This window comes from Pagrus pagrus (genome assembly GCF_965226575.1).
Source record: "Pagrus pagrus genome assembly, chromosome: 5".
Classification (NCBI taxonomy): Eukaryota; Metazoa; Chordata; class Actinopteri; order Spariformes; family Sparidae; genus Pagrus; species Pagrus pagrus.
The window spans coordinates 19,650,903-19,676,964 of record NC_140189.1 but is presented as its reverse complement, the minus strand read 5'-3'; the positions used below and the strand labels follow the sequence as shown (position 1 = coordinate 19,676,964).

Below are 26,062 nucleotides of genomic sequence, written 5' to 3'. Positions count from 1 at the left end.
GTTTGACACGAGCTCTCACCCCGGTGATCTTCTTTTTGCACTTGTTGCAGTTCGGAGCGTATCTGTTATCGTGGCACTTGGTGCAGTAGACGGACCCTCTCTCCTCGAAGAAGCCGCCCTCATCCAGGACCGCCTTGCACTGCGAACACGTAAACTCCTCCGGGTGCCAAGAGCGTCCCAGCGCCACCAGATACCGACCCCTGGAACACACACACACACACACATGGTTTAACAGCACCTCAGAGGCATTAGTAAAACCTGCTACATACTTTTCCACTTTGACAGGGAAAACAAGAACAGCTCCAATAGAAACAGCTGCTCTGTAGCTCTGAAATGTGGACAAAGACTTCAGATGTTTTTTGGTTCTTGAAACTTTGTTCCTTCACTTGTTGAAAAACAGCTCATCTGCTTGCAGTGGTGACCAGAATAAGAACTAAGGTTTCTCTCTTATCTCTGAAATGTGTGAAATGAGATTTAAATTATTTCAAAGTCAGCATTATGCTCGTCTCCACTGATAACAAGATGTCTCCAAACTGTGTTAATTATGCTGACTGCAGACATTCAGTCTGTCATCGTGAGTATTAAGTGTCCTAAATGATGTGTCACTTCTCCAACAGCACTTTGAAAAGGTACAAACACTGGGAGTACTCCACTCTGCTAAAATGAATTAAACTGCCACCATGGACGTGGCAGTGGCGTCTCACCTTATGATTTTGTTGCAGGCGCCACATAAAGGGGTCCTCCCACTGTCCTCAGGCGCCTGCTGCGCTGCCTGGAGAATGGAGCTGCGGTTCTCCATAGGCGTCGGCTGGGCCGGCTGCTGGTGCTGGGTCACGACGGTGCTGGTCTTGTCTGGACGAAAGCGGTCAGCGAAATTAGGGTCGGTGACCCACGGCGGACGCTTGGGAGCACCTGAACCGCCTGCTGCCGCAGCTGCGGTCTTGGATTCTGGGCCAAAATAAAAAAAAAAACAGGGTGATTTGTTTTTGGAATTACAACATTAGAAAAACTTGGCTGTGACTTTGAATAATTTCGCAACAGGAGGGGGACACTTTTATGTAATCTACACGCTCCCACCAGATGTAAGTTGTGACAGGTTTGCGTGTCACGTTGCTGCGGCTGTTGCTCATGTATTGACACTTAATAAGAATCTATTAGCACAACCTCGACTGGATGCTGCTGGGCTTCTTTTTACGCATCAGCAGGAGCAGAAACTCACCATCTGGTTTATCTGCTGCCTGGGCCTTGGCAGGTGAGGGAGTTGGCTCAAGGCTGTGGGGAGAAAATGACTAATTAGAAAAGGTACACACACACACACACACACCTCTGTAACCATGGATACTGCTTAGTGAACGTCATGTGCGGATAACAGCAGCCATGGTTGTCTCCATGACGTTATGCCACAGATTACCCTCTGTGTGAATGATCACAAGCATCATTAATATTTATCAGCATCAACAGGCAGCATGAGATTCTCACCTGTTGTGGAACAGAAGCTGCTTTAGTGTCAGAGACTCAGGTGGATGTTCAAGAAAATACACTCTAGATAGAATTTGAAATGAATCGAGGGACATGTTTCAACATAACAAGCGTTTATGAGACGAAGTCAATCATGTAATTCAAATGATCAATGCTGAATAACTGATACCAAGGTGTTTATTTATAAAGACGTTTTAGCTCTGAAACAGAAAAACATCTCAGACAAGATTGAGCCAAAAGAGATGATGGCTCCAGTTTTCACATGGTTTTTGTCATATACATTTTATTTTATATGAAACCTTGAAATGTGTCGGAACTAAAGAGGTAACTGGGTCTTGTAACTTCTGTTATTGTTATTTTATTTGTTGTTGTTATAATAAGTCATGTTATGCTACTGATTGGTGAATGATTGGTTAAGTATTTGGTAAAGATACGGGCTGCAACCAACAGTAACTGTCATTATTGATTAATCTGCCATTTCTTTTCACAATAAACCGTCATTTTGAAAAATGTTCATCTACCGTCAGAAATGACAAAGAAAAAAAGCTTGTAACTAATTTTCTTTCAATTTATTGATTGACTCATCACTGCAGCTCTACATCAGAATGGGAGCAATAAGAGACCCGAACGTCTCAGACTGATAGACATCACTCACAGGAAAAGTTAGAGAATGAACAACTCAAAACACGTTACGCTGTCAGATTTGGATGCAGAGGAGTTTAGCTTCCAGCCTGCATGTGCAGAAATGTTGAAATAAAGAGTTGTTTCTACATTTCAAAGTTCTGTTACCCGCAGCAAGCGTCACTATATTCAGAAAATCTTCAAACCATGACTGAAACGGAAAAACAACTTCTGAGCCAAGGAGACGAGCTCTGGAGACGTCTTATCTTGGGGAAAAAAAAAATATACCACCGCCTGAGGCATCTATCGTGTTTACATCATCAACTGTGGCATCTACAATACACTAATGAAAGATGATGAAATCATTTCTCATTTGCGAAGAAAAAGAGGAAAATGTGAAATAAATTACCCTGCAACAACCTTGTTCTGCAGCATCGCCTGCATCAGGTGAAGTCTGCCTATCAATTAAAGTCCTTATGTAGCCAAACAACTAAAACACAAGAAGCTAGAGAGGCAGCAGTGACTGACTTGCGCTGGGAGCTATCGAGCAAGAAGAAGAATAAAAACAGTCTATTTTTCAGCATACTCTGAATAATAAAGGACATTAAATCCCCTTGCAATAGCAAGAAGATGGCTTGCAGGGGTGGTAACAGAGAGGAAGTTAAATCTTTCTAAATTAAAGGAAGGTAAGATACCCCCCCTCCCTCTGTACCAGGAGATTTTTTGGAAAGAAATGATGTCAAAACAGAGTGAAAGGAGGAGAGGGCTGGCGGCCGGGTCAAACAAAGGACAGAGCAAACCCGTCTCACCCTGTCTGACATACAGACCCTGGGTGAGCTGCCCTCGACCCATCACTGGTTGGGCTGCCGTCTGAGATCCCACCTAACGACTCCCAAAAAAAGCATCCTGCTGCCCTACACGACACCAGGGCAGTGGCGCCGGCTCCTCACACAACTTTGAGGTGTTTGTTTGGCTGCGGCTCACTCTGCTGAAGGTTGCGGGTGCAAATTGGAGTACATCCTCTACGGCGGCTTATTCCCAGCTGGAGCAGCCCGGATCATGTTTTTGACATTTTCACTGCTTTCAACATCCTCCTCCCCCATCTGCTCAGTGAGCGGCTCAGTGTGATGCAGGCGCACAATTCCTGCATCACAGACAGACTGTGCAGACAGGAGGGCTTTTTCTGCCTTCGATGTAGAGTTTTGGACATGCTGCAGAGCGGCACCCCATGGAACATTTCCTTGACACTTCCTGTTCACTCTATAGACCTTGTTTTGTTATTTTTTAGGCTTCCTCTCCTCTGGGAAGCATCGACCTGAGCAAAGGGGAAATGGATGAGTTCGTTGGCAGCTCAACATCCGGCAAGAAAAAAAGAGCAGGTTTTGATTTTACAAGGAGCAAGAAGCCAGTGACATATGTCACCCTCCACAGTGAGGAGGTGAAAGTGTTGCAGCTCTGCAAGAAACTGAATGCAACAACTGACAAAATGTCAAACATTGGTGGCACACCTCCGAGAGGGCAGAGAGAGGCACTGCTGTTTTTTGTTTTTTTAGTGTATGCACCTTTCTGTCATCCCTAAACCTTACTAATTACAAAGGCAACTAATGTCAAGAAAACTACAGTTTTGCAATTAATGTATAGCTGCTGCAGTTGTTTATGTCTTTGTCTTTGTTACATGTTAAAGTAACATTTCATGCCTTTCAGATAAACTTTAACACATTCTTTGATTACCACCATATTGTTGTTGTTATCTGCTTACATGTCCCCCACATGAGCTGGATGGTTGACATCAAGTGTGTGAAGAGGCTGTTTGGTTACAACCTTGTTGGAACAGACCAGACTTCCCCTAGTTTAGTTTCAGTCACTTTATACAGTTACTTTTTCAACAATTGTGGATTTAGTAGCCTAATTAAATGGCGATTGTGAATATTGCCAGTGATAAAAGTATAGCCTAGTTATTTCTTTTAATTGCAACAATTACAACTAGTTTCCTGCTGCATTTGAATGCTGTATTTCTTCAAACAATGTACAGCAGACGTTGACCACTTCTCGTTCACATTTTTCTATCACAAACGTTCAGGTAATATCACTTTGTAACCAACAATTATCCAACATTTCTCTCCTGGGCTCCTTAAAAAGGAACAGTGTAATGCGAGTCTCCAGAAGCCCTGAGATCCGAGCTCATACACCCACTTTAGACAGGAAGCACACTAACACTTTAGCTTAGCAGCTACAGTGAAGATTTAGGAATCAATTGGAGATCTGGGGACTTCCAGCGACTTGGATTATGGTTTGTCTGTTTAATTGATCCCTATCTTCATCAGGTGTGTAGGAGAATGCTGCAACGCTGTTTTGCTCCTGAAATATTTGTGGACTACAAAACCTCACCCGACTCATGGGGCATGGGGGTGAGAAGATAATGAGCACACTTTCATTTTTGGGTGAACTTATCCTTAAAAAAGGCAAAAGCACATTTTGTGCGTCGTCTATGCACAACGTTTTTTAATCCTTTCTGGTTGTATTTTTCCCAGAACACATTATTTCCTTTTATGCTAATTCTAGATAATACTCTGTGCATAATCATTAGATCACTTTCATTTTTTTAAGTCGTGTGTACAACTTGCTTTTAGATCTTGTCTCTGTAGAGGCCACTGAACTGCAGCAATTACTCAGCTGAACTCTAAATATGATAATGTTGGTCTTTTTTATTAGGTTTTAAATACTCTTGGATATTTTTATTTCAGGCAAGTGCGACAAACTGCAGGCTGCATTTCTTCACTGTGCACTTCTGCACTTTACGACTGTGTGTATTACTTCATGTGTGTATTCCCATTTGTTGTTGTCACGACTGACTGCACAACAATTTTCTCTCCGAGGCAATAAAAGTAAACTTGAACCCTGATGTTTCAGAAGAGCCTCCATTAATTCAGAACTGCATAAATGCGGAGGGAACCCCTGCTTCTACATAACAGCTCTTGCTCAGTGCACCAAGTGACTAAAGAAAAATTGCTTCAACTCAGCTAAATAATGAGAAGTGAGAGAAATAAGAGGTGGACATCAGGAGACGTATCCCTTTAAGCTTAAATGACAAGTAAACAAGAAGAAGAGGAACACAGGAGATAAAGGACAGAGAAGCGGAAGTTGCTTTTTTTCAGACGTTTTATATTTTTGATGACAGCAGAAAAAAACAATAGTACAGATTTATCTTCCTTGTCTTTCTTAATGGTTGGAGAAGCCTACGAGATGAGGGGGTCAGAAATGAGAACTCTAAAAAGGATGAAGAACTCAGTGAATGGAAACAGGCAGAGAGAGAGAGACAGACAGAGATCAAAGGAGAGTCTGAACTTCACAATCAAAAGAAGAAGAAGGAACAGAAAGGCGCTTCCCACTGCGGAGGACCCCCGTCCCACCTTCCCACCAGTTTACTCTTAGTAACGCAGTGTGAAATGGAAAACAGGGCTACACACACAGTGGTCCACATTGTTGTCAACAATCATCAAGTCAGAGATTCAGAGGGAGATCTTACACTTAGGCTCAGTATGCAAGGTTCCACTTTGTGCTTTGTCATCTAGGCTATGTTTCTTCTATTTTTGGTTTGCTTTTCTTTTTTTTTTTCCCCAAACTCCTTTTCACCCCATCTTGCAATCCGTTAAAGGTGAATTTGTTAACTGCCATTGGACGGTCAGCTATCTTCGTCGTCTTTGTCACGTAGTCGTTGCGGTGTGGCTATCGCTAGCAGGCTCTGGCTGGGCTCTGCGTCCCGTGGCGTCTAGGATGTCGCTCAGGATTTGATATTGAGGGCGCGAGCAGACCTGTCGTGGTGCCAATCCCTCAGACGGGCATAGCGGGGACTCTGAATCTCAGTGAGGAACTTTTCCCTGACGGCAAGCAACAGAGATATGAAAGAGAGATAGAGAGGAAGGAAATAGATTGTGGAGCAGAGAGTAAATAAAAAAAGAGAGCAAGAGAGAATAAAGTGGGGTGAAGAGCAAAGAAAGGTGAAAAAGTAGCAGAGAAAAAAACAGGTGAAGCAGTAAAGACAGAAAAGGATATGATAAGGTATGACGGTAAATATTAAACTTAACTTGAAGGAAAAGTTTGGGAGAATATAAACTTTCTTCCCAAGAGTTAGATGAGAAGATTGACTTGCAGATCAGCCTGGTTAAATATGAAGCTTAGCTTAGCACAAAGACTGGAAACAGAGGGAAACAGCTAGCCTCGTGCTGTCCAAAAGGTAACAATCCACCTATCAGCACATCTAAAGCTTACTATTTAACAAGGTATGTCTTGATTACTTTACCATACAAAATCCAGAGAGTAAAATTAACACTTTTTGGTTTCCTGTATCCATTCTTAATGCTAAGCTAAGCTAACCAGCTGCTAGTTTATTAGCCAAGACATGCGAAGGCTTTGGATCTTCCCAACTACCTCGCTGCAAAAAAGAAAATAAAGTGTATTTCCCTGACATTAAACTGCTCCTCAAATAGAAAAATCACACCATGAAGCAGGTTCTCGGTCTAATAGTACAAAAGGATGTTTAGATCACATCACGCATGTTAGTGTTAAAAGCAGCAAAACATGTACTTTATTTTTATTTATATATATATAAAATCGCCAAACTGAAGCCTCCACACACGTGCCCAAACACAATCACTTGTGTCTTGTAAGGTTCACATGATCAAATCAATGACACTCAGGTTTTTACCTGGACCTCTTCATGGTTTCATCGTCTGGGTCCTGCACTGAGAGATCCAGGAGAGACACACATCAGCACGCCTTTCTCATACACATCTACTAATAGTCAGCTGATCAAATACCAACCCAAACACGGAAAGAAACAGTATATATAACAATTAATGGTGCTCTGTTGTAATAAATAACATATAGATGTTCAGTCAGACTGGTTACAGTGCAGACAAAATAGGTGTCGATGAAGGCAGCAGCCACCTGACAGCTGAAGCTCTCCACAGCTGAAAAATGGACACCTCTATTATCCAGCTTTCCTTTGTCACTCACTCTGCTACGATCAGATCATATCAGATCAACCGTTGACTCGCAGGCCTTCACCTACACTTGTCTAACCCCCAACCCATCACTCTCTGCTGTCTGACTCCACCGAGTCTGCCAAGCCTGGTCCCCGACTTACTGAAGTCGGTGCCTGTGAGCTGGGCCAGGATGCGGAAGGAGCGGGACTGGGTGGTGCCGGTGCGGGGCTGCCAGTCCTCAGTGTCCTGGATCAGCCTCTTCTTGCTGCGGTCGTTGGGGATAAAGCAGGGCAGGTTCTCCACCCTGAGGCCGTGCCTGCACACACCCAGCAGCAGCACACGGCAGGCGCAGGTTAACACAACCCCACCTAGGGACTACCCACTCACACCAACCCAGCTAATCAGGTGACCTTGAAAATAGAGGACATCCTGAACAGATCATGCAACGCTTAATGCTCCGCAGCATGGTCATGCAGTAAGCCGGCTAATGGATACCCATTACTAAGATTTCTCATGGGTACACTGAAGACTCTCGTAAATGGACACCACCACATTAGAGATTGTATTTATAACTGTCATTAGAGTCAATGGGAGAAAAGCTGTCAGGCTATAGTACCTGGAAACATTTTACTGCGTATTAAAGCTTCTAATTTGATCAACAACGTAAGCAGCACAAAGAATGTTTTTCACTTTAGGCATATTGTTGTAATGGAGGCATGCATTTATTAAAAATCAAGTAGAGAATGAAAGATGAATGGTAACAATAAACTGGCATCTTTGTTTTGTAAACGCAATCTCTGAATCTACCCGTGAGCATCAGCTCCTCTCAGCTGTCGTGCTAATCTAAGATGACAAACCAGACTGCATGCAGCTGCCCCTTACTTGGCGTGTTGGTATATATCATCATAGTAAGTTGCTTCGCCCCTGTAGAATACACCAAAGAACAAATGAAGACAGTTTGTATGAAATTTACAGACCAAGGATAGAGGAGAGAAATCAATAAATACTGAGAGATTTTGATGAGTGAAAAGCTTTTAGACATTATGATGTCCTGACTATAACTGAAAATTGCCCAGTATAAAGAATGAGATGATAAATGGTTCATTTTGACGCAGGGATTACAAGGACATAGTTGAATGGATTGTAATAGAGCAGTGGATGCAAGATAACCCTGAGGGTCACGAGATGGTTAACAGGATAGAAAGCAGAAAATTGATTTATTGATTTAATTCTTTTGTAAATGATTGGATAATTTTAAGGTATTCACAGACAAGAATTAAGAAAGGTGATCGGTCACAACCTGTAAAACCAGTTAAAATGGTTGGAAACCACTTTAATAGAAGGACGGGAATTATTGAGTGCGAATGACAAAAGCAAATATTATTTTGTTCTGGACTGTGAATGAAAAAAAGAGAAATATACTAACTTGTCAAGAGTTTCCATCTGCAGCGTTAAAGGAAAAGAGGGAAAAACAGAAAATGAGAGAAAGAGGTCAGAGTTTAACTCTGAGTTAAACAAAGAAAAAACATAACATGTCAATATATGACAGGTTGTGAACAACAGTGCAGGATGCAGAAAACATGCAAGAAGCGACACGAGACATGCTGTCATCGTCACCAGGCTCTGTGAGAGAAAGACGGCACTGTTCGTCTGTCACATCATCTATTGTTACCCTGACCCACAATGACTCAGTCCACTTGGCACAAACCCTTTGCCCGACGCTCCTTTCATCCGTGAGCATAAATGCTTTCAGATTTATGTGAATGGCCGAAGCATTTGCCAAAAACACAAAACAAAATAACCATTGACTAATTTGCCTTCACAGTTGGTCTAATTTATTGTGTGCTCCGATACCTCGAAAACAACTATAAATGCCACAGCAGTGACACATCATGATGTCTGAGTAAGATCTGTGCAAACAACAAGCACACAAAACCTGTTTCAACACGACAGGCCTCAACACATTAGACATATGCTGTTTTCTGTCTGTAGAAATCCAACAATGTGTTCATCAAAAGTGGGCTGACAGTTATTATTAGGCTCCAGTCTTCTCAAAGATGTCCTCAGAAATGTGTTTCGGCCATCTGCAGAGAAACTTCACAACCATGCGCGCCCTCCCTAGAGTAAGGCTGCTTAAATAATCCAGCGCCAGGCCAGTAAAAGCTGAGTGAGAACGCAGAACAATTTATGAGCGGGGCTAAATACGGCAACAGACCACAGCTCACCAATGGCTGCAATCGGGCCACTACCATGACCCAAATTACAGGAACCAGACTGGCCTCTGCTTGAAGGCCACTTCGTGCCATACTGCCACTTCCAGGATCATTTAAAGTGCAATTTTGATCCGTTCCTGGAATCCTTGTAAAATCTGAAAACTGAGCAGTAAAATAAAACTGGAGAATCGTAGAGACTTATTTAATGTAATTACAGCAGCGAGACTTTTGTCAGGGGAGCATTAACTTTGTTTTAATACACAGCCGAGATTCATAGCAGCTTTGAAACCAAGTTTTGTTTTTTTGTTCAATAGTTTTCAACCAAAAGATCAGAAGCTAAACGGAGTTAAGTTCTCAAGGAGAAACTGAAGATTAACTTTTTCAACACAACAGATACAATTTTTTTTTTAGTCGACATTTGAGAAAAGTTCCATCTCGATCATAAAACATCATTTTAACTTGTGGCCCATGAAATAAATACTTCATCCAGAAAATTTGTTGGTTAAAAAAAAAAAGTTAAAAAAAAATGCACCATGATCAAGACTTTCCAGCATCTGATGTGACAGATAGCTGGCTGTATGGCCCTATAATTGCTGCTGTGTGGTCAATGGGGAATCATGTTTAAAAATAAAATTCCAAATGTTTCTAGTGACATCACTCCAAAATTCAATTACACAGAGATGTAATTACTGGGTCGATGTTTGACTAACGTACTGATGTTTTATGGAGAGAAAGAGACAAAAGCAAAAAAGCTTCTAAAAGCTGGGATGTACAATTAAGTCCAAAGTTTGGTGCAGAGTAAGTACCGCAGTATTTTCACGGATGTTAAAATGCATTCTGCCATTTCTTTCCAGCATACAACTGACCGGAGATGGAACATACAAGTAATAATTAGTTGTCAACAACCATCTGTGTAAGTAGCATCTCAGCCTTAAAATGTTTTGACACAAATATGTCGAAATAATTTTGTGTACGACTACATTTAAAAATCTTCCTTTTTAGTATTTGTCTATCTCTATCTCTGTCTCAGACACACACATAGTGAGGATGAGGTGAGGGGAACAAGTTTTTAGAAGGCCATAAAACTGTGACTGATTATTTACAGATCCTTCACTAATCTCTCTAAAGCCTTTTTTATCATCCGATAAATACCACTGTAGAGGTCTTTCAGCTGGAGAAGGCCAGCTTCAATTGTCAGCTAGATGTACCCTGCAATGTTAACGAAGAGTAGATCATTTGGGTCTGTTTGGACAAAAGGCTGACAACCTCCTTTCACGAGAAAATTGCTCAGTGGTCAGAGTCATGACACAATATAATCGCAGCTTGCTACTGCTGGTGTGTTTAGCAATAGAACAGGTTTGTACAAAACTCACCATGTTTGTCATCATTTCTGCTGAATTATTAACAGGCCCGGGAGTATTTAGACGATCTCAGCAGTGAGTCACAATACATTTGTTCATCGTTTCTGGGATGTTTCACCTAAAATCTGTGACGCTATTTTGGCACAATACTGAAGTAAATTCTTACCACGATGCAGTTTGAAAACCCCAAATGAGAATAATGAGACATTAAAATCACCACTAAAACCACATTAGTCACATTGTGCTTCCAAAGGCAATGGTGTTTATTTATCCACCTACCCATTCTGTGGCTGCTGCATGCTGGCACGGCCCTGTGAGCGTGGAGTGTTAAGCTTAGGTGAGTAGGCCACAGGTTTGATAACAGGTCCTGAGTTGGCACTACCACCAGCTGCTGTAAATGGCCTCGCCATCTTGTTAATTGTCGTGCTGGGGGCAAAGGAGTACTTTGGCGGAACAGAAGCCAGAGCGAGTGAGTCCTACGAGGGCGTGGGAGAGGGAGACAATGCAGCACAGTGCACAACATGCAGTTAGACATTTCTGACACACGGTAAAAGTTCCATCTGCTGTTGCACAATCCCGAGTTGTATGTTCAGAACGCCTCCAGTAAAGCTCAATATTTTCTCACAGAAAATGATAACTCCAGGCTGCAGGAGCAGCTCTGTCAAAGCCTGTCGGCTTTTCTCCGCACAAGGAAGAAGTGCTTAAGAAGTGTGAACACAGCCATTTTATTTGTGTTGGCAGTCTGCCACAGACTGGCCAAAGTAATCTGCTACCGCTGGTAAAATGAAAATGCTCTAAGTGAGAAATTGTCATATTTGACAGACATGTCTCACTAATGAGATTTCTCACTGAGCATAATGCCGGGACTACAAAAGAACACCTACTTAAATGAAACACTAACTTTGTGAAAGTAGTATGTTCCTCGTTTGATTTAAAACAGCCGGCAGCACAAAGCAGTTCACGACACCATTGTGCTATTTAAGCTGTAATCAGTTGAGCAAGTAGCTCTCAAGGGGTTCGAGAGTGAAACTAAATGCATCAGTGTGACTGTGGTATCAGGGATTGTGCAAGGCATCACAAAATGAACCGCGGGAAAAATTCCAAAAGCAATATTCACAGCACTCCATCCAGCAAACAACTCATTTAGCGACTCACTGATGCTTTGCTAATGCACAGTGCATGGGCTCTGTGAGAGCTTGACGGGCGACTCAGGTGAATCAGATGAATTTAAACACAAAGTGACATAACACACCGTTGAGGCCAATTGTGGGCAACGATTAAAAGGAAGTTTCAAATTCAATCAGTGTCACTGTGGACCAGTAGAAGACCATGCCAAAGCATACAAGTGTTCACGCAGGGTGAGCTCAACGTTTCAGGAAAATGTACTCTTACCTTCTGGTCTCCAACTGCTTTGAAAGCTCTGTGAAGAGAAAAGATGGGCACAGTTACTAGTACATCTTATACTCTTACAAATTAAAGATACAATACTGAGCAACGACATTTATAAACGACAGTCGAAGGAAATGTTGTGTTTGAATATTTATTCAAACTGAAGAAAAAGTTTATTACAAATTATTATGCTGAATATTGCAATATTATTCTGAAACAAAACTACACACTGATGTTTGCTTGTAATCTGAACTGGCAATAGAGAATTTTTTTGCTTCTACTTATCATTCTGAAGTAAATACTGATCGCACACTGCAATGGCCGTGGAAAATGACTTAATTGGCATATATAGATGGTTCTCTATAAACCTGGCTTTCACTGCCTGCCCACAAGGCTCGATGTTTCCAACAAAAATGAAGGCAGCATTTTGGCTCAAAGGAAGCAAGTCTGCTACCAAAACAGGAAGAGGCATTGTTTTCCCAGGTTACTATCCCCAGGTAACGGTAAAACAACTGGGATAACTGTGGAAACTCTACAGCGTAAAAAAAAAAGCCAGCTGATGGAGGAGGCAAAGAGGAAGAGTGGTAGAAACCTAGATAAAACTTATAGGTAAAGCTTTAAATTACAATGCGAAAACCTATAATAAATAAGTCTGACTACACCGATACCCATTTTTCTCGAGGTGAAATATCAACCTCATATTGTACAAAAGAGGACTAATGGCTGAAATCACACATAACATTGTAAGAGATGTCTTACTGTTGTAATTTTGGCCATTTCCCCCATTGGTTAAGACAACATCTACTTAAATAGACAGTTGAAGAAATAAAAGAACAGTGCACTCAATATCTACTAAAATGCATCATTAAACATAAGAACACACGTACAACTGAACCAAGAAGCAGCCCTGCCAGTTCTACTGTTGGATTCAGGTTGTTTACAACAGACAGTTTAGCGATAACCTTTGTTTTCATATCTAAACATGTGGTTTGGATAATTGGGTTGAACTGAACTTGTTTGCTCACATTGCTTGTGTTTGCAATGCCCCAAGGACTCCACGGTAATTCCGTCTCAAGCACCCTTATAACCATATCTCAACAATTAAGCTCATCAGTGAAGATGCTCCAGGCGAAAGAGATGATGGGAGAAAAGAAGCAGGTCGTATAAACGCTGAAGTTTTCTCTGTGGGGCCATTATAAACACCAAAACCTCACGGCTTCTCACAACATCTTTAACTGCTTCTAGCAGATTCACCCACCCAGCTAAGAATACTACGAGTGCCACAGCGCTGTACACTTCTTAACTCTAATCCGGGGATTCACATTACTGCGGCGCCTTTGCTGGCTGGAGTGACGCAGCAGACGGTTCATTAAAATTTATTCTCACATTAAACATGGAGGAACCCAGCTTTACATCGCTGCCGGCTACTGAAAAAAAAAAGCAAAACATAAACCATGCGCTGACCAATGTTTGCATGATACACAAAGCTACGAACAACAGTGAGCCAGCTCTGCAGTCGCCCTCATTGTTTCAGTTGCACACACAAAACAATGGCCAGCACTTCCTGTGACACTGAGGAATGAACAACTCTCATGTTACCGTCTGCTCAACCACTGATAGAGCGATGTTAAAGACAGGATGACGACAGGGCTGTATAGATACAGAAGGAGGAGTGAGAGGAAGGCACACTGACTTGTCTGTGCTTGTCACACTTCTGGGAAGACAAATCAATGTGACGTTCGTAGCTCCTCAGCTCGTCTTAACCCACAATTTGATGAGTCACACTTAAAAAGAGGGATATATAAGGAATGTGTATGACAGCTGCTGTGTACTGTATTTATTTTGGCAGGCCCGAACGAACCAATGTGGGGATGATTAAGTCACAGTTCCATGGAATCGGTTTGCTTGTTTGACCCGTGCTGAAACCGAATATGTACGCTCTGAGATCATTTCCTGCCTCATCGCATGGGTCACTTCATTTAGCTGATGCATGCTTGGCTCTCAGGCTGATGTTAGATAAAGTGAGAAATTTCACCACACACACAAAAAAATAAAAATAAAAAAATCCCTCGATACTGCAATCAGCTTTGAACACATCACCGACGTACTCCGACAACAGCCCTCTGACAGTAAGCCTTGAAATGTGTAGTGTGTCCCCATAAATGCAACACGATCCCCTCGCTTTGAAGCCCAAAATCTATTGCACATATATTTTTGATTGCACTCCCTATAAAAATGCTCTGGATAAAGCCTAAACCTTACCATAAAAAAAAAGACAGGAGATGATCATTGGTGTTGAACAAAATGAGACACTAAACCAAACAATGGACCATATCTCATCACCGCGCGGCTGTCCTCCTCTCTTGACATAAAAGAAACCGTGGATGGCAGCCAAGATACGAATGAATCAAACTGACAATAGTTCCTCTCCGAGAAGTGTTTCAGGGAAAACAAACATTTGCTTGTCTTACAATATAATAACAATAGGAGAGATGAAGAAAGGAGACTGGGGATTCGTGGGTGAAAAGAAAAGAGTGGAAGAATGTAAAATATTTACAATAGCAGGACTCCACAAGGAGATGATAAACACGGCAGGCGAACTACAGAGAGGAGGAAAAGTACTGTTGATGTTAAATAAACATGCTGGCTTATTACAGGTCTATCAAAACATCACACCACTCCCTCGGAGATAAATGTAGAGGAAGAAAACCATTCTTCTTCCATTAGAACGACTAATGACCTTTGTTTTAAAATGGACAGTTATAACATTTCTGTTTTAGACAAAATTTCAAACACAATGTCACAGTCAAAACCATTGGACTGGGATAAAACAATGAACCCCAACCTGAGGTACTTGTACCCAAGGGTGTATCTCACTGTCTCTACTCAAATTATTGTTTTCCTTTCCTTTCTCACTCTGAAACACCAGCCCATGAATCCACTGTTCTCTCTCCCTCCCACTCCTTTAAAGGCATTTAGTAGGTCGAAGCGTAGCGTGACCTCTTTCTGCAGCAAAAAAAACAAAACTACGCAGCATCAGCAATGTGTCTTGTTGGTTGTATGGAAAAACAGGGATCGCAGCTCTTTGCTAGTAAAAAGCCTGATCTTTTATATTATCTCCCTGGCATCTTACTCCCCACCTCAAAAAAAAAAAGAAAAATCAGCCTTTGATCCCCTCAAGTTTAACATCTCTGTACTCTGCTCTACCTCCACCCACCCATCATCTTATTCTTACGCTCTCTCATCTCCTGCCTTTGAGTGTTTTTTCCTCACCTTCTCTCTCAGTATTGATGCCAGTAACATTATTATCTGTTGTGTTCAACATTTGTTTTGTATTAGGGCTGCAACTAACGCAAACACTAACAGAATAAATTAATATGCCTATTATTTTCTTGAATAATCCCTTTGCTTTATAAAATGTCGTTATAATTTTCCACATTTCCCAAGATGATGTCCTCAAATGTCTTGCTTTGTCCAAAACCCAAATATATTCAATTTCCTATGAGGTATGACAAATAAGAGCATGAAATCCTGACATTTAAGAACCGGCTAATGGTTGGCAGGGACACGTGAACTCGTAGGACCCGCTGTGATCTGTACAGAGACATTTATTCTGTATGAATTTGAGAGAAGCCAGGCATATGTTGAACAAAATGCGGCAAATATCCTCCATGACCTCTAAATCAGCTCAAGTATTAGTTTATGTTCTGGCTATTTTCTCCCGGAAAGTGTATTATGTTTCTGATCTGGACAGTCAAAGCTGACCTGTGGCTGTTCTGACTCTCAACAAACTAAGTGAACAAAGACGATTTGTCAGAACTTAACAGCCGAGTCTCTTGGCAGGCAACAACAACATGAATTAGATGTGAAACTAGCCAGCTGTGATCACAAACTCTTTACCTCCGAGTATCCGGAAAAAATCAAAATGAGTCCCATGACTGCAGCAAGCCTCATCTTTATTACTTAACGAGTCTGTACCTTCTCATTTTCTAGAGGCTCTAAGCTCTTAAATAGTTTTCATCCATCTTTTTTTTTTTGGGGAGGGAATTTTTTCTTATAATTAAGCTCCTGATGAAACATTTTGGCTTGTTCTCTACAGAGATACTTTATCAGACAGGAATTTCTGGCAGGAGTTACAGGAGCAGGTATGAGTGCTGCCTGTATGAAGGTTATCCAGCGCTAATTAAAATAACTCAAGCAAATTTAGAGACATTGATTTTCCTGGCTCACACTTAACAACAAAGTGTTTTAATCTGAAGAGAGAGTTTCTCTAATTTCATTACAAAGCTGAGCCTGATTGTAAGGTACCCGTGGCTCCTCTGAAAATGGTTTATTTCGACTGAACAAAGGCCAGTGTGTCCGCCCGACAGCATTTGGCATGCACACACGCTTTTAAAGTGCAGACTTCTCGCCCCTGCTCCGGCTTCTTTAAGGTGATAAGGAGAGAAAGTGACAAAACTATTGAGTTACAATCCCCTTGTTAGTTTAATAAATGATACTGTTCAGAGGTGTTCTGTCTGCATTTACACTTGAATCAACATCAAAATACACAAATTGGATGGTAATAATGTTGAATTTTGGAGATCAACTACATCCTTGGAATATTTGCTTTGTGCAGGATTTTAAATGGGTCTGACTCATTACCACCAAGTTACAGACATTTAAATCCATCGTGTTGCTGTTAAACTACCTATTACAGGATCACTCTGGGTTGATATGTGCACCTGTCTTAGGAATGTGGTTGCAGTTTGTTTCAACTAGGCCATGCCAGCAAGACTTTGGCAAACATTTGTAGGAAAGCAGCAGGAGATAAAAGAAAAACCCAAAAATAGACCGTCTAAATATGCTAAGCATGGTACCAATTCTGCGAAGGAATTTGTGGAATGAGTAATAAAACGGCAATGTGCAAAAATGTAACATCTGTGTAGGTGGAATTGGGTGCACCTTTGGATCAGGAATCCAGGAAAACAATTTTGTGACAAAAAAAGCCTCACAGTTTAGGATTGATAAGCAAAAGCATGAAATGTGTTATAAATTACCATATGGTAGTGCTGTCTGTACCAAAACAGAGATAGTTATTTTTTTGGCTCGGGGACTAATTTTACACCAAAAATCTACTGAAATCTGTTCAGTAGTTTTTAAAATATCCTGCAAACTGTTGTAATAGACAAACAGATACAAAAACCTCACCAGCAGAAATACTGACTTTCTTGATGGCATAAACTAGTGAGGCTGTGACTTAAGAGCAAAATGAAATTCAAGCCTGAGTTTTCCCCTAAAATTAATGTAAGCCTTATGGGAAATGAAATACTGGAATGTGTGTGACGATAACTTCAGCATGTGTTTTGCAACTATCTGTCATATAGAGGCAAATTTCAAGGACATTAAGGTATTTTATCTCTCTGAGCAATGAAGGGGGAGATGTGTTTTGTGGTGATTTATGCCGCTGTGTTTGACCAAGATAAAACGGAGGGTGAGTGATCATGCAGCGTTTTTGTTGCATCATGCATAGCCAGATGACTTACTTGCTGAGGGTAAGGGAGAGGGAGTCTGTTGCTGCTCTGATCTTGTTTTGTGCCTCCACATGGGTCATGTCCTCTGCATTAGCGTCATCAATGGACACCACCCAGTCTCCCACTCCGACACCGGCCTGAGCTGCCTTTCCGCCTGGGGTGAGCTGGGGAAACGAAAAAAACAGGGACAGAAAGCAGACAGAAGTTAGACGTGCATTAGAAGACAAGAGGTGACAGTTATGTGGATGAAAACATGAGGGGCAGGACCTGGGGCACCAATAGTTACAGATGGATTACTGGACAACAGGCACCTGGGCACGGACAAGTAAAACAACCTCCACCCCTCCTTTTTAGGAGCACACCTAGAATGAAAGAGACTTCTAAAATTAAGTTAGTGCGTATATGCAGGTTGTTTAAACGTGGGTCAACCCACTAAAAATAGGCGAAGGACTCCTTGCAGGTGAGTCTACCTTTCTGGTTTTTTTTTTTCCTTTGTGTGTCACATTCATCATCACGAATGCACCGGGGAAAACAGGGAACAGTAGAAGCAGCAGATCATATACCACATCAGACTACACCCAGATGACACTTCTTTCTCATCTCTGTTGAAAGTTGCACATGTGTAGCACCGACAGGCAAAGACAAACGCCAGATGTTAGTAGGCTTTGTGGAGTCTTTGTCCCGTGTGAAAGGGGTATATCTGTGATAGCGCTGTGTCCTTTTGTAGTTGTTTTATGTGCGTTTGTGGTACTTTTGTGTCTCTTTGTGGTTGTTTTGTGTCTCTTAGTAGTCAAATGATTAAAAGTCAGTTCCTACAGACGCTCTGACTGAGAGGCCCCCAGATCCCTTAGGCCCCTGGGCTTGTGCCAGTAGGTCTGTTCAGCATTCCTTCCATGACAATAGTAACTACATAATCACACAGCTAATGATTGTGTAATTGGTCAAATACACGACTACTATGAACTTAAAGATTCTTCAATATTTCCATTGATCTTATTCTTTTAAGGATGGTATGAAATAAAAAAACTAAAATTACAAAACACAATGAACATCTTGAAAACTTTGTGTGCTTTTGACTTTTTTTGTCATCCTAGCCGGCAGGTCGGGTCTGAAAAAGAAAAAATGGAAATCTAAAACGCACAAAGTTGACTTTGCTGAAATGTCTGTTAACAGCACTTAATCATCAGCTCAGGGAGTCTGAGTGTCTGGCTCTGACAAGCCGGCCGAGATATTTCACTCAACACTATCAAGAGCAGGCATTATAGGTCATCGTGATGTCATCAGTCAACAGCATATGATTTACTGCAGATGTGACTTCAGACTATGAAAGGAACTCCTGAAAGCTGCCGACTGAGACCATGTGTTACAAATAGTCACATCATTTACTGGAACTAACCCATCTGGCTTTTTCCATCCGCACAGGTAAGTCATTGGCAAAAAAATGACATCATCCTTCCGGGGCTGACACGCAGACTGCAGACATATTGAGTCAGAGCATAGGGCTGGAGTCTTGTTACAAACAGGAAGAAGATGAAACAGTCTGTATAAGTAGTAATGTTTTTCTATATGCACACAGACTGCGCTGTCTGCTGTGTATATAACTAGTTCTAGAAGACATGCAGAGATGCCATCTCGTGTTTAGTGAGGGATTAGTCAGCTTGCTCATGCAGCTTAATGAAACTCGAGACTTGTGTCAAATTCTCAGATAACTGGAGTACAAAGTGTTCAGCATCAGATAAGTGAGCAAGTGCCAGGATTTCTGGCAAAAAACCTATTAGGATTACTCTCTGATGTCATGGATCCCTGCAAATGTTAGCTCATCAAAAGCTCAGAGGACTCAGCAGTTCAATCAATAGTTTTCTGCCATGTTCAGCTAAGCTATCACACTTGCCGCTTTGATTCTGCACATTAAACATAAACACCCGCGTGAGCAGGGAGGTAATATGCTCTGTAAACTGATGACAGCTCAGGCTGAAAAAAGTACTCAGCAGCCCCTCACAAAGACAACGAAGTTAAAGGCTGCCTTGAATCAAAACACGAAATGGCTAAAAATAGGAAGAAATGCATTCCTTAGAGGCAATCCAAGCTGCAGTTATCTTACAGCCAAGTTAAAACATCACTTTAATTGGCTTTGATTTGCACTCACTTGAGGCAATTAGAGGGGTTAAAGAAGAAATATTTTCTCCAGTTTGGAAAGAACTTAAAAGTGTGAACATCTTACACTGGGGAAAAACCGCTATGACATGGACACAAGTGACAGACTCTGAAAGGGGGCGCAGCCTGGAATAAAGCCACCGAGGTTCACGGCACAATCCCCAAACCCCTTTTTACTGCTACACTTATGGCAAACTTGAGCACCTTGTCATCATACCAAAATGAGATAAAGATCTTGATAGCATTAAACAACATTTCCCATGAGTCTTAGAAACAGAAGTGCTGTTAATTTAAGCTTTAAATTTAATTAAAACGGTGTTAGAGTGTAGTCAGTACAGAAATAGATGCAATCTAGCCTAGAACATGAACAGAAAGGCACATCATTGTGTGTCACCTATTCAGAGAGGATAAAAGATTTTTATGAGAAATACTTTGAGTAATGAAAACTAATGCAAGCTAATCCTGATAATGGGACACCCAAGCTATTTTTGATTTAAAAAGAAGTACAGACAGGTGACCAGCTAACTTCAAAACTAACTAAATATAGTGCTGCAGGAAGGACTCCTGAACCTGGAAATATGTTAGCATTTTTGCACTTCAAGTCAATGGACATTTGAATGGTTTAATTTTTGGCGTTAGCTTTCTAAACTATGGTCTGTAGTTACCACAAGCTTCAGAGATTTTCACATTTTGTTCTGCTACATATACCATGTCAGTAAATCCTTCAGAATTTTGAAGATTAAAAAAAAGGCGCAACATTTAACAATTTTAGTTCACAACATTCAATAAATTATCAACAGAATGTGAAGAAAGCCTAGCTAGCCTAGCTAGCCTCGGCCCGCCACAGTCCAGGGTTCTTGTGGTAGCGGTGTAAGCACAGTCACTCCCGCACTACTCCGAACTCGCAGTCCGGGTTGCTGGCTGCAAGGTTAACTAAGCTAACTACCTAATGGCAGCTTAAGTTAACAGTTACTCTGGTGATGTGCTGCCTCCCATTGGTTTGGAGTATGAACACACAAGGTGGCAAATCCTTACCTACTGCACCTTTAAAATGTCTGAAAAAGCCAGTTGCTAACAAGTGGCTAAATGACACCGGAGAGGATATTTAACGTCATCATGAAACTCATCCACTCGGTAGTCTGCCTGGAGAGCCGGTGTCATACTCACGCTTTTGCAAACTACTCTTCCAGCTTGTAGATTTATAGTAAAGTAGTTTAAAGTAAAGTAAAGTAAAGTTTAGTAGTGGTGACATTAAAGTCATGTGATCTTGGTGTAGTTCATTTATAGCTGAACGTGAGCTTTTATTTCTGACAATTGCATTCACACTTCGAAACTAAAAGTGGTGTTCATTTGTGGAGATGAGACAAAACATGCAAACATCATAAACATTTCTTTGTCACAGATCTTATTTTCTACAATAATCCCTGAACCAAATGGGATAAAATCCGTTGGCTTTTTGCCGAGGGAACCAGGACGACGCTAACCTCCAGGTTAGCCTACAAAAATGTTTTGCAGCACTCTATTCAGATAACTGAATAAAAAGGAAAGAGGGGACAGACGCGTTTCAGTACAGAGCACTAAGGGTTGTTTGATGAGTTTGAAAATGATTAAAAGTCACCAGATCTAAAACCAGCTGAACCCCCACGGGGGATTATGGAACAATGTGTTAGACAGCGCTCTCACACCTCCATCATCAAAACAATAAAATGAGTGAATATCTTTTTGATGTTCGAGTGTCTGAGTGATGTTCACATCCAGCAGAGTTTTAGAAAAGAAGCTCTGAAGCTGATCTGGAGGCTTGTGGTGGCACAAGAAATTTTATGATGATTTTGCCTTCAATGCCTCACCAGTCAGTCGGGACTATAAAATTACAAACCCTCCTTAAAGATTTAACCTATAGTGCTGACCTCTAAATGAAAGATGAGATAAAAAGAAGGAGAAGTGAATATATGAAGCTGTAAAGATCGCATATGTCTGTGCATGTGCGTCTGAGTGAGTTGAGTTAGTGATGGACACAGACACCTGTGCTCCTGGCTCAGGTTCAGAGCGCAGCTGCTCCCTCACTTGAGACGGCAGCAGTTAAAGTTGCTGCGCTCAGACCTTTGCTTGGTAGGGGGCGGTCGGAAACCCAACACCCCCCCAGCAGTTTGTCAATACGCCGAAGGACAGTGGAAAATACGTTCCTGAATGCAACACACCTCACCGTACCTCACAACAACCACAGAGCTAACCTGATGCTGCTGCGTGATGTAGGATAACATCATGCAGCAGCTATACCACGGTCAGTTCCTCTGACACACTCTACAAACAAGAAGCAGGCTCACCTTAAAATGATTTTGTGCAAATAGGATGAACTCACTTCACATTAATGCCATGATGTTTGTGCAACTAAAATAGATTATTCACGACTGCAGGGTTAGCCCAACAGTTAGTAGCCTTTTTCAAGGCTTTTTGGCAGAGCACAGCAGCGGAGCTGTTTTGGTATGCTATCAAATTTCAAAGCATTAGCCAACCTTTCAAAATGCAACGTCTTGAGTTCACCTTTGAAGCTCTTTCCTTGACTGACCCTGCAGGTGAGCGAAGGCCTCGCAGTCGCTCCAGGGCGGACTGCTCTTGTTTTTGGTTAAACTAATAATGCAGTAAAATGTATCTGCAGCTGTGGATATACAGGCCATGTAACTCTGCACCGGCTCACTTTTATTCTTTCCACGGCTATTTGGGGGCCGAGAGACAGTCTGTCCTTACATCACTCACACAGTGAGCACAGCTGATGCAAAGCCATAAATATCCCTCTGAGAAATGGAAAACCAAACCTCCAAGTATGTGGTTCCCCCCGTAATGACTGCAGTGGAACACCTAGCACTAACTCACCTTAAAACACTGCTGCACTGATCACAACATAACACATTCACATTGAGCTAGCCACACAAGAAATGCCCCTTGCGGGCAATCTATCAGTAAGCACTGAATTATTAATTCCCCCCTCTAACAAGGCCTCTTTTCCCCCGGCTTGTGAGTGTGGTTGTGTGTATATGAGAGAGAGAGAGCGAGAGGGAGAGTGTTTAAGAGTATACAAGTGATAATGCAACATATGGTCTACAAGTCAGACAGAGACGCACGCAGAGAAACAGGAATATAAGACTTGATGACACATCCAGCTGTGGTGGTGCACAGACATTCACAAATCTCCCCACCTATTATTGGCTTGACATCATCTGCCATTTCCTCAGAACGTTTGATTTCAGCGGCGTGGCATGTGTTTGTCGATAGAAACCAGATGGTGCTCAGGAGGCTCGGTTATGGTATCATAATGTTTATGGAATGGCGATGTCACGAGATCTGGGGCAGATATATTGAGAAACTCCTCAGAGGAGTTTTAGGGCAGACTGGGGTGACTCAACTGTAGCAGCGGTGAAACGGCGCTACGACGACATCGTGCTTCCTAAATTTTATGCTTTTCCAGTTCAGACAGGATGTCGGGGCAGACATGTGGAGAGAAAGATATAATTTTACATAAGCAGACCTCCGTCCTCTCAAGGTCACGGAAGCTTACAGAAATTCAAGGAAAAACGTGGGCTGGATGGAAAGGGGTGAAGATACAGAGGGCTGTTTTTGGAAACTGTATCAAACTACTCAACTGACTCTCAAGATTTCCAGAGGTCAGCTTTCATGGGAGGAGATGTTGGTGTGGTCTACTGGACGTTTAACCCATGTTTGACCCATTAATATGAGAGGGCCGTCAGGTGATAATCCTTCACTATTCACAGAGACTCGAGACAACAACTGCAGTTCCAGAGACATTACCACAAGACCGCCATGAAGTGACATGACATGAGTACTACATAAAGTTAAGTTTCAGTTTTTATGGTCTAGTTAAGTGGTTGGTTAAAAGGGACACTGTTTGTAGTCACAGAATAGTTGGAAGCTTCGTTCATAACACTGACATTCAAGATATTATTTAGATAAAGATAAGCTCCACTACAATACTGTAATTTATTTTACAGGAGGTGGATGTGTAGGGTTGTCTCCGACCCCTGTGAGCCAAACATTTCCAATTACTCCAGAGTGTTTTAAACAGATATTTAACAGATATTTAAGACACCATTCAAAAATCTCAATAGAAGCTTTGAACATTAAACAAAACAACAAGACATTTGGTGCAGATCTTGCTACTCTGTAAATCTGTGAAAACATTTGCATAATGTCTCCTGTGGCTTTGGAGGAGCTCTGAGAATAACCAGACAATAATAACCCTGATGATGTCACCTGATGATGTCATCAGGGTTATCTTAACTTGGGTTTAGATATTGCAAATGTATAAGAGAAATCCTGCATGTCAAACTGGAGGTTTGAAATCTAAAAGACGTAGGGAATGGCTGTACTGACGTTATCGAGATGCATTGGGGGAAATGTAGGATCCAGTGTTTCTGTAGCTTGATGCAGGCAAACAAGATCCAAAACTTCCTGAGAGTGCAATAGTAAAATCCCCTGAGTGTCCATTTAAATACCACTTGAATGCCAATAACATTTAAAGTCTGAACTCTAATAGAAATGTCAGTGCAGCAGCGACAAGCTGCATCCAACCTATGTTCTTTCAAGGCTGGGAGGAGGGTCAAGAAGCCAGGTCTACCGACACATGCAGCTGTGCCCAGTGTCACAGAGTCAGTCTGAAACGGATATAATGACATTTCAGTATAACAGAGACAGGCGTTCTCTTTCTCATTATTTTTCTTTTTCCTTTGTTTTTCATTCGTCGGGCGGTGAAAGGTCGAGAGAACTCTGCGCCGATTTCACTGGCTAGAAGTTTTTAACACGGACACTGGAAAGAAAAAGAAAAATGAGATATTGCTATCAAAAAAGAGTCAACCAAAAGTTATGTACATATTTTTTTAGATGATAAATGGGTGTGTTCATATCAGGCTGAGGTCAAACTGTTATTTTTCCTTTCTCAGTGACTTAACAGTTTGTCTTGGCCCGGTCTGCTTTCCTCTGATCTCACTGTTAAAGTATTCCAGCGAGATTGGGGGAGTTCATCTTATGCACGAGTTAAAGTGAGTGTGGAGGACATATTAGATACAGAGAGGAGACAAGAGGATTGTCTGTTGGCAGCGACAGGGTGGATACCAGAAAAATCCCAGGAATGCTGAGAAAGCATAGCTTTCCTGGCTTGCAGACAGAGGAGGAAGGAAACAAGAGCATTCATGGAGCAGGGAAACCTATATAGCGACTCACACTCACACACACACACACACGAGGTAACAAGCCACAGACCCACAACTTTCCAAATCAATACAAAGATGATCAGAATCCCTACTGAAAGAGCAACAGATACAGGGTAAATGATTGAATATGAAGTTATTGGTGATGGCACAATCTGCCACGGTGAAATCAACTCAAATGAACTAAATAAATAAATCCTGTCCAGACAACACTAATTGTAACCTAATCTTTACAAAAAAACACTTAAAAGCATCGATCTTTCAGGCGTTATCACCGTCAATCTCTTTGCCTCGCAGCATTTTACTGAGGCTTTTGTCCTGTCACTCCACATGTTCTTCATTGTGTAATCGCTTTTCACTGACTGTCTGAGCCGAGATACTTATCTCTCCGGCTACAAGCCAGTAAAGAAAGACCACCCACTAAATTCATCCAACGTAAGCCCACTGAGGGCAGGCCTGATGTTTTCTTCCCGTTACTAAGGAAGACTGTATATCATTGAGGTTTACACCCCCTTGTTGGGTTGTTTTCAACCTCTGCGACTGTGTGATTCACTGTCCGGCCTTTTATGACAACGGCGAGGAGAGCCGGCAGTCCCAGAGAGGTAAAGAGAGGAAACCTGTCAGATCTTTATATCTCCTGGACCCTGAGGCCCGGCTGACTCCAAGAAGAGATTTTAGCCACTTTTCAGTCATAAGGGTCTTGTCTACATGTATACAAATCTTTTCTCAAACAGTTATTTTTACCCCTCCCTTTAGAGAAAAATCTGTCCACATGACCTCTGTTTGACAAAATATCTCCATACACACAAGAACACAAAAACAACTCCAAACAAACAAAGAAACAACAGCAGTCTGGGCCAGCAGTTGGCGATAAAGTCTACAGCAATGATACGTCAAATGCCAGAGGAGAACATTCTGAGTGGGGTGAGGCAATATATCGAAATTATATGGTCCCAGATTTTGGATATCGTTATATCATGATTTCACATGTGTTGTCTTTCCCTGGTTTTACAGTCTGCATTACGGTAAAGTGATGTAATTGTCTGAACAGACTGTTCTACTTGTTCTAATACTTGTCTTTACACACTTAGTCATTACATCCACATTATTGCTAATTATTTATGTCAA

General features: G+C 41.7%; 1 protein-coding gene across 1 annotated transcript in view; it reads right to left on the bottom strand.

Annotated features, from left to right (window-relative positions):
• Positions 1-26,062, bottom strand: part of pdlim7 (PDZ and LIM domain 7) — a 34,815-nt gene that overhangs the window by 4,199 nt on the left and 4,554 nt on the right. The window contains exons 3-10 of the mRNA XM_084353763.1: positions 17,574-17,725; positions 12,052-12,079; positions 10,939-11,135; positions 7,247-7,401; positions 6,806-6,842; positions 1,220-1,272; positions 705-948; positions 20-200 (exon numbers count right to left, since the gene is read on the bottom strand). Coding sequence (XP_084209889.1) covers positions 20-200; positions 705-948; positions 1,220-1,272; positions 6,806-6,842; positions 7,247-7,401; positions 10,939-11,135; positions 12,052-12,079; positions 17,574-17,725 — 1,047 coding nt within the window. The remainder of the gene's footprint in view (positions 1-19; positions 201-704; positions 949-1,219; positions 1,273-6,805; positions 6,843-7,246; positions 7,402-10,938; positions 11,136-12,051; positions 12,080-17,573; positions 17,726-26,062) is intronic.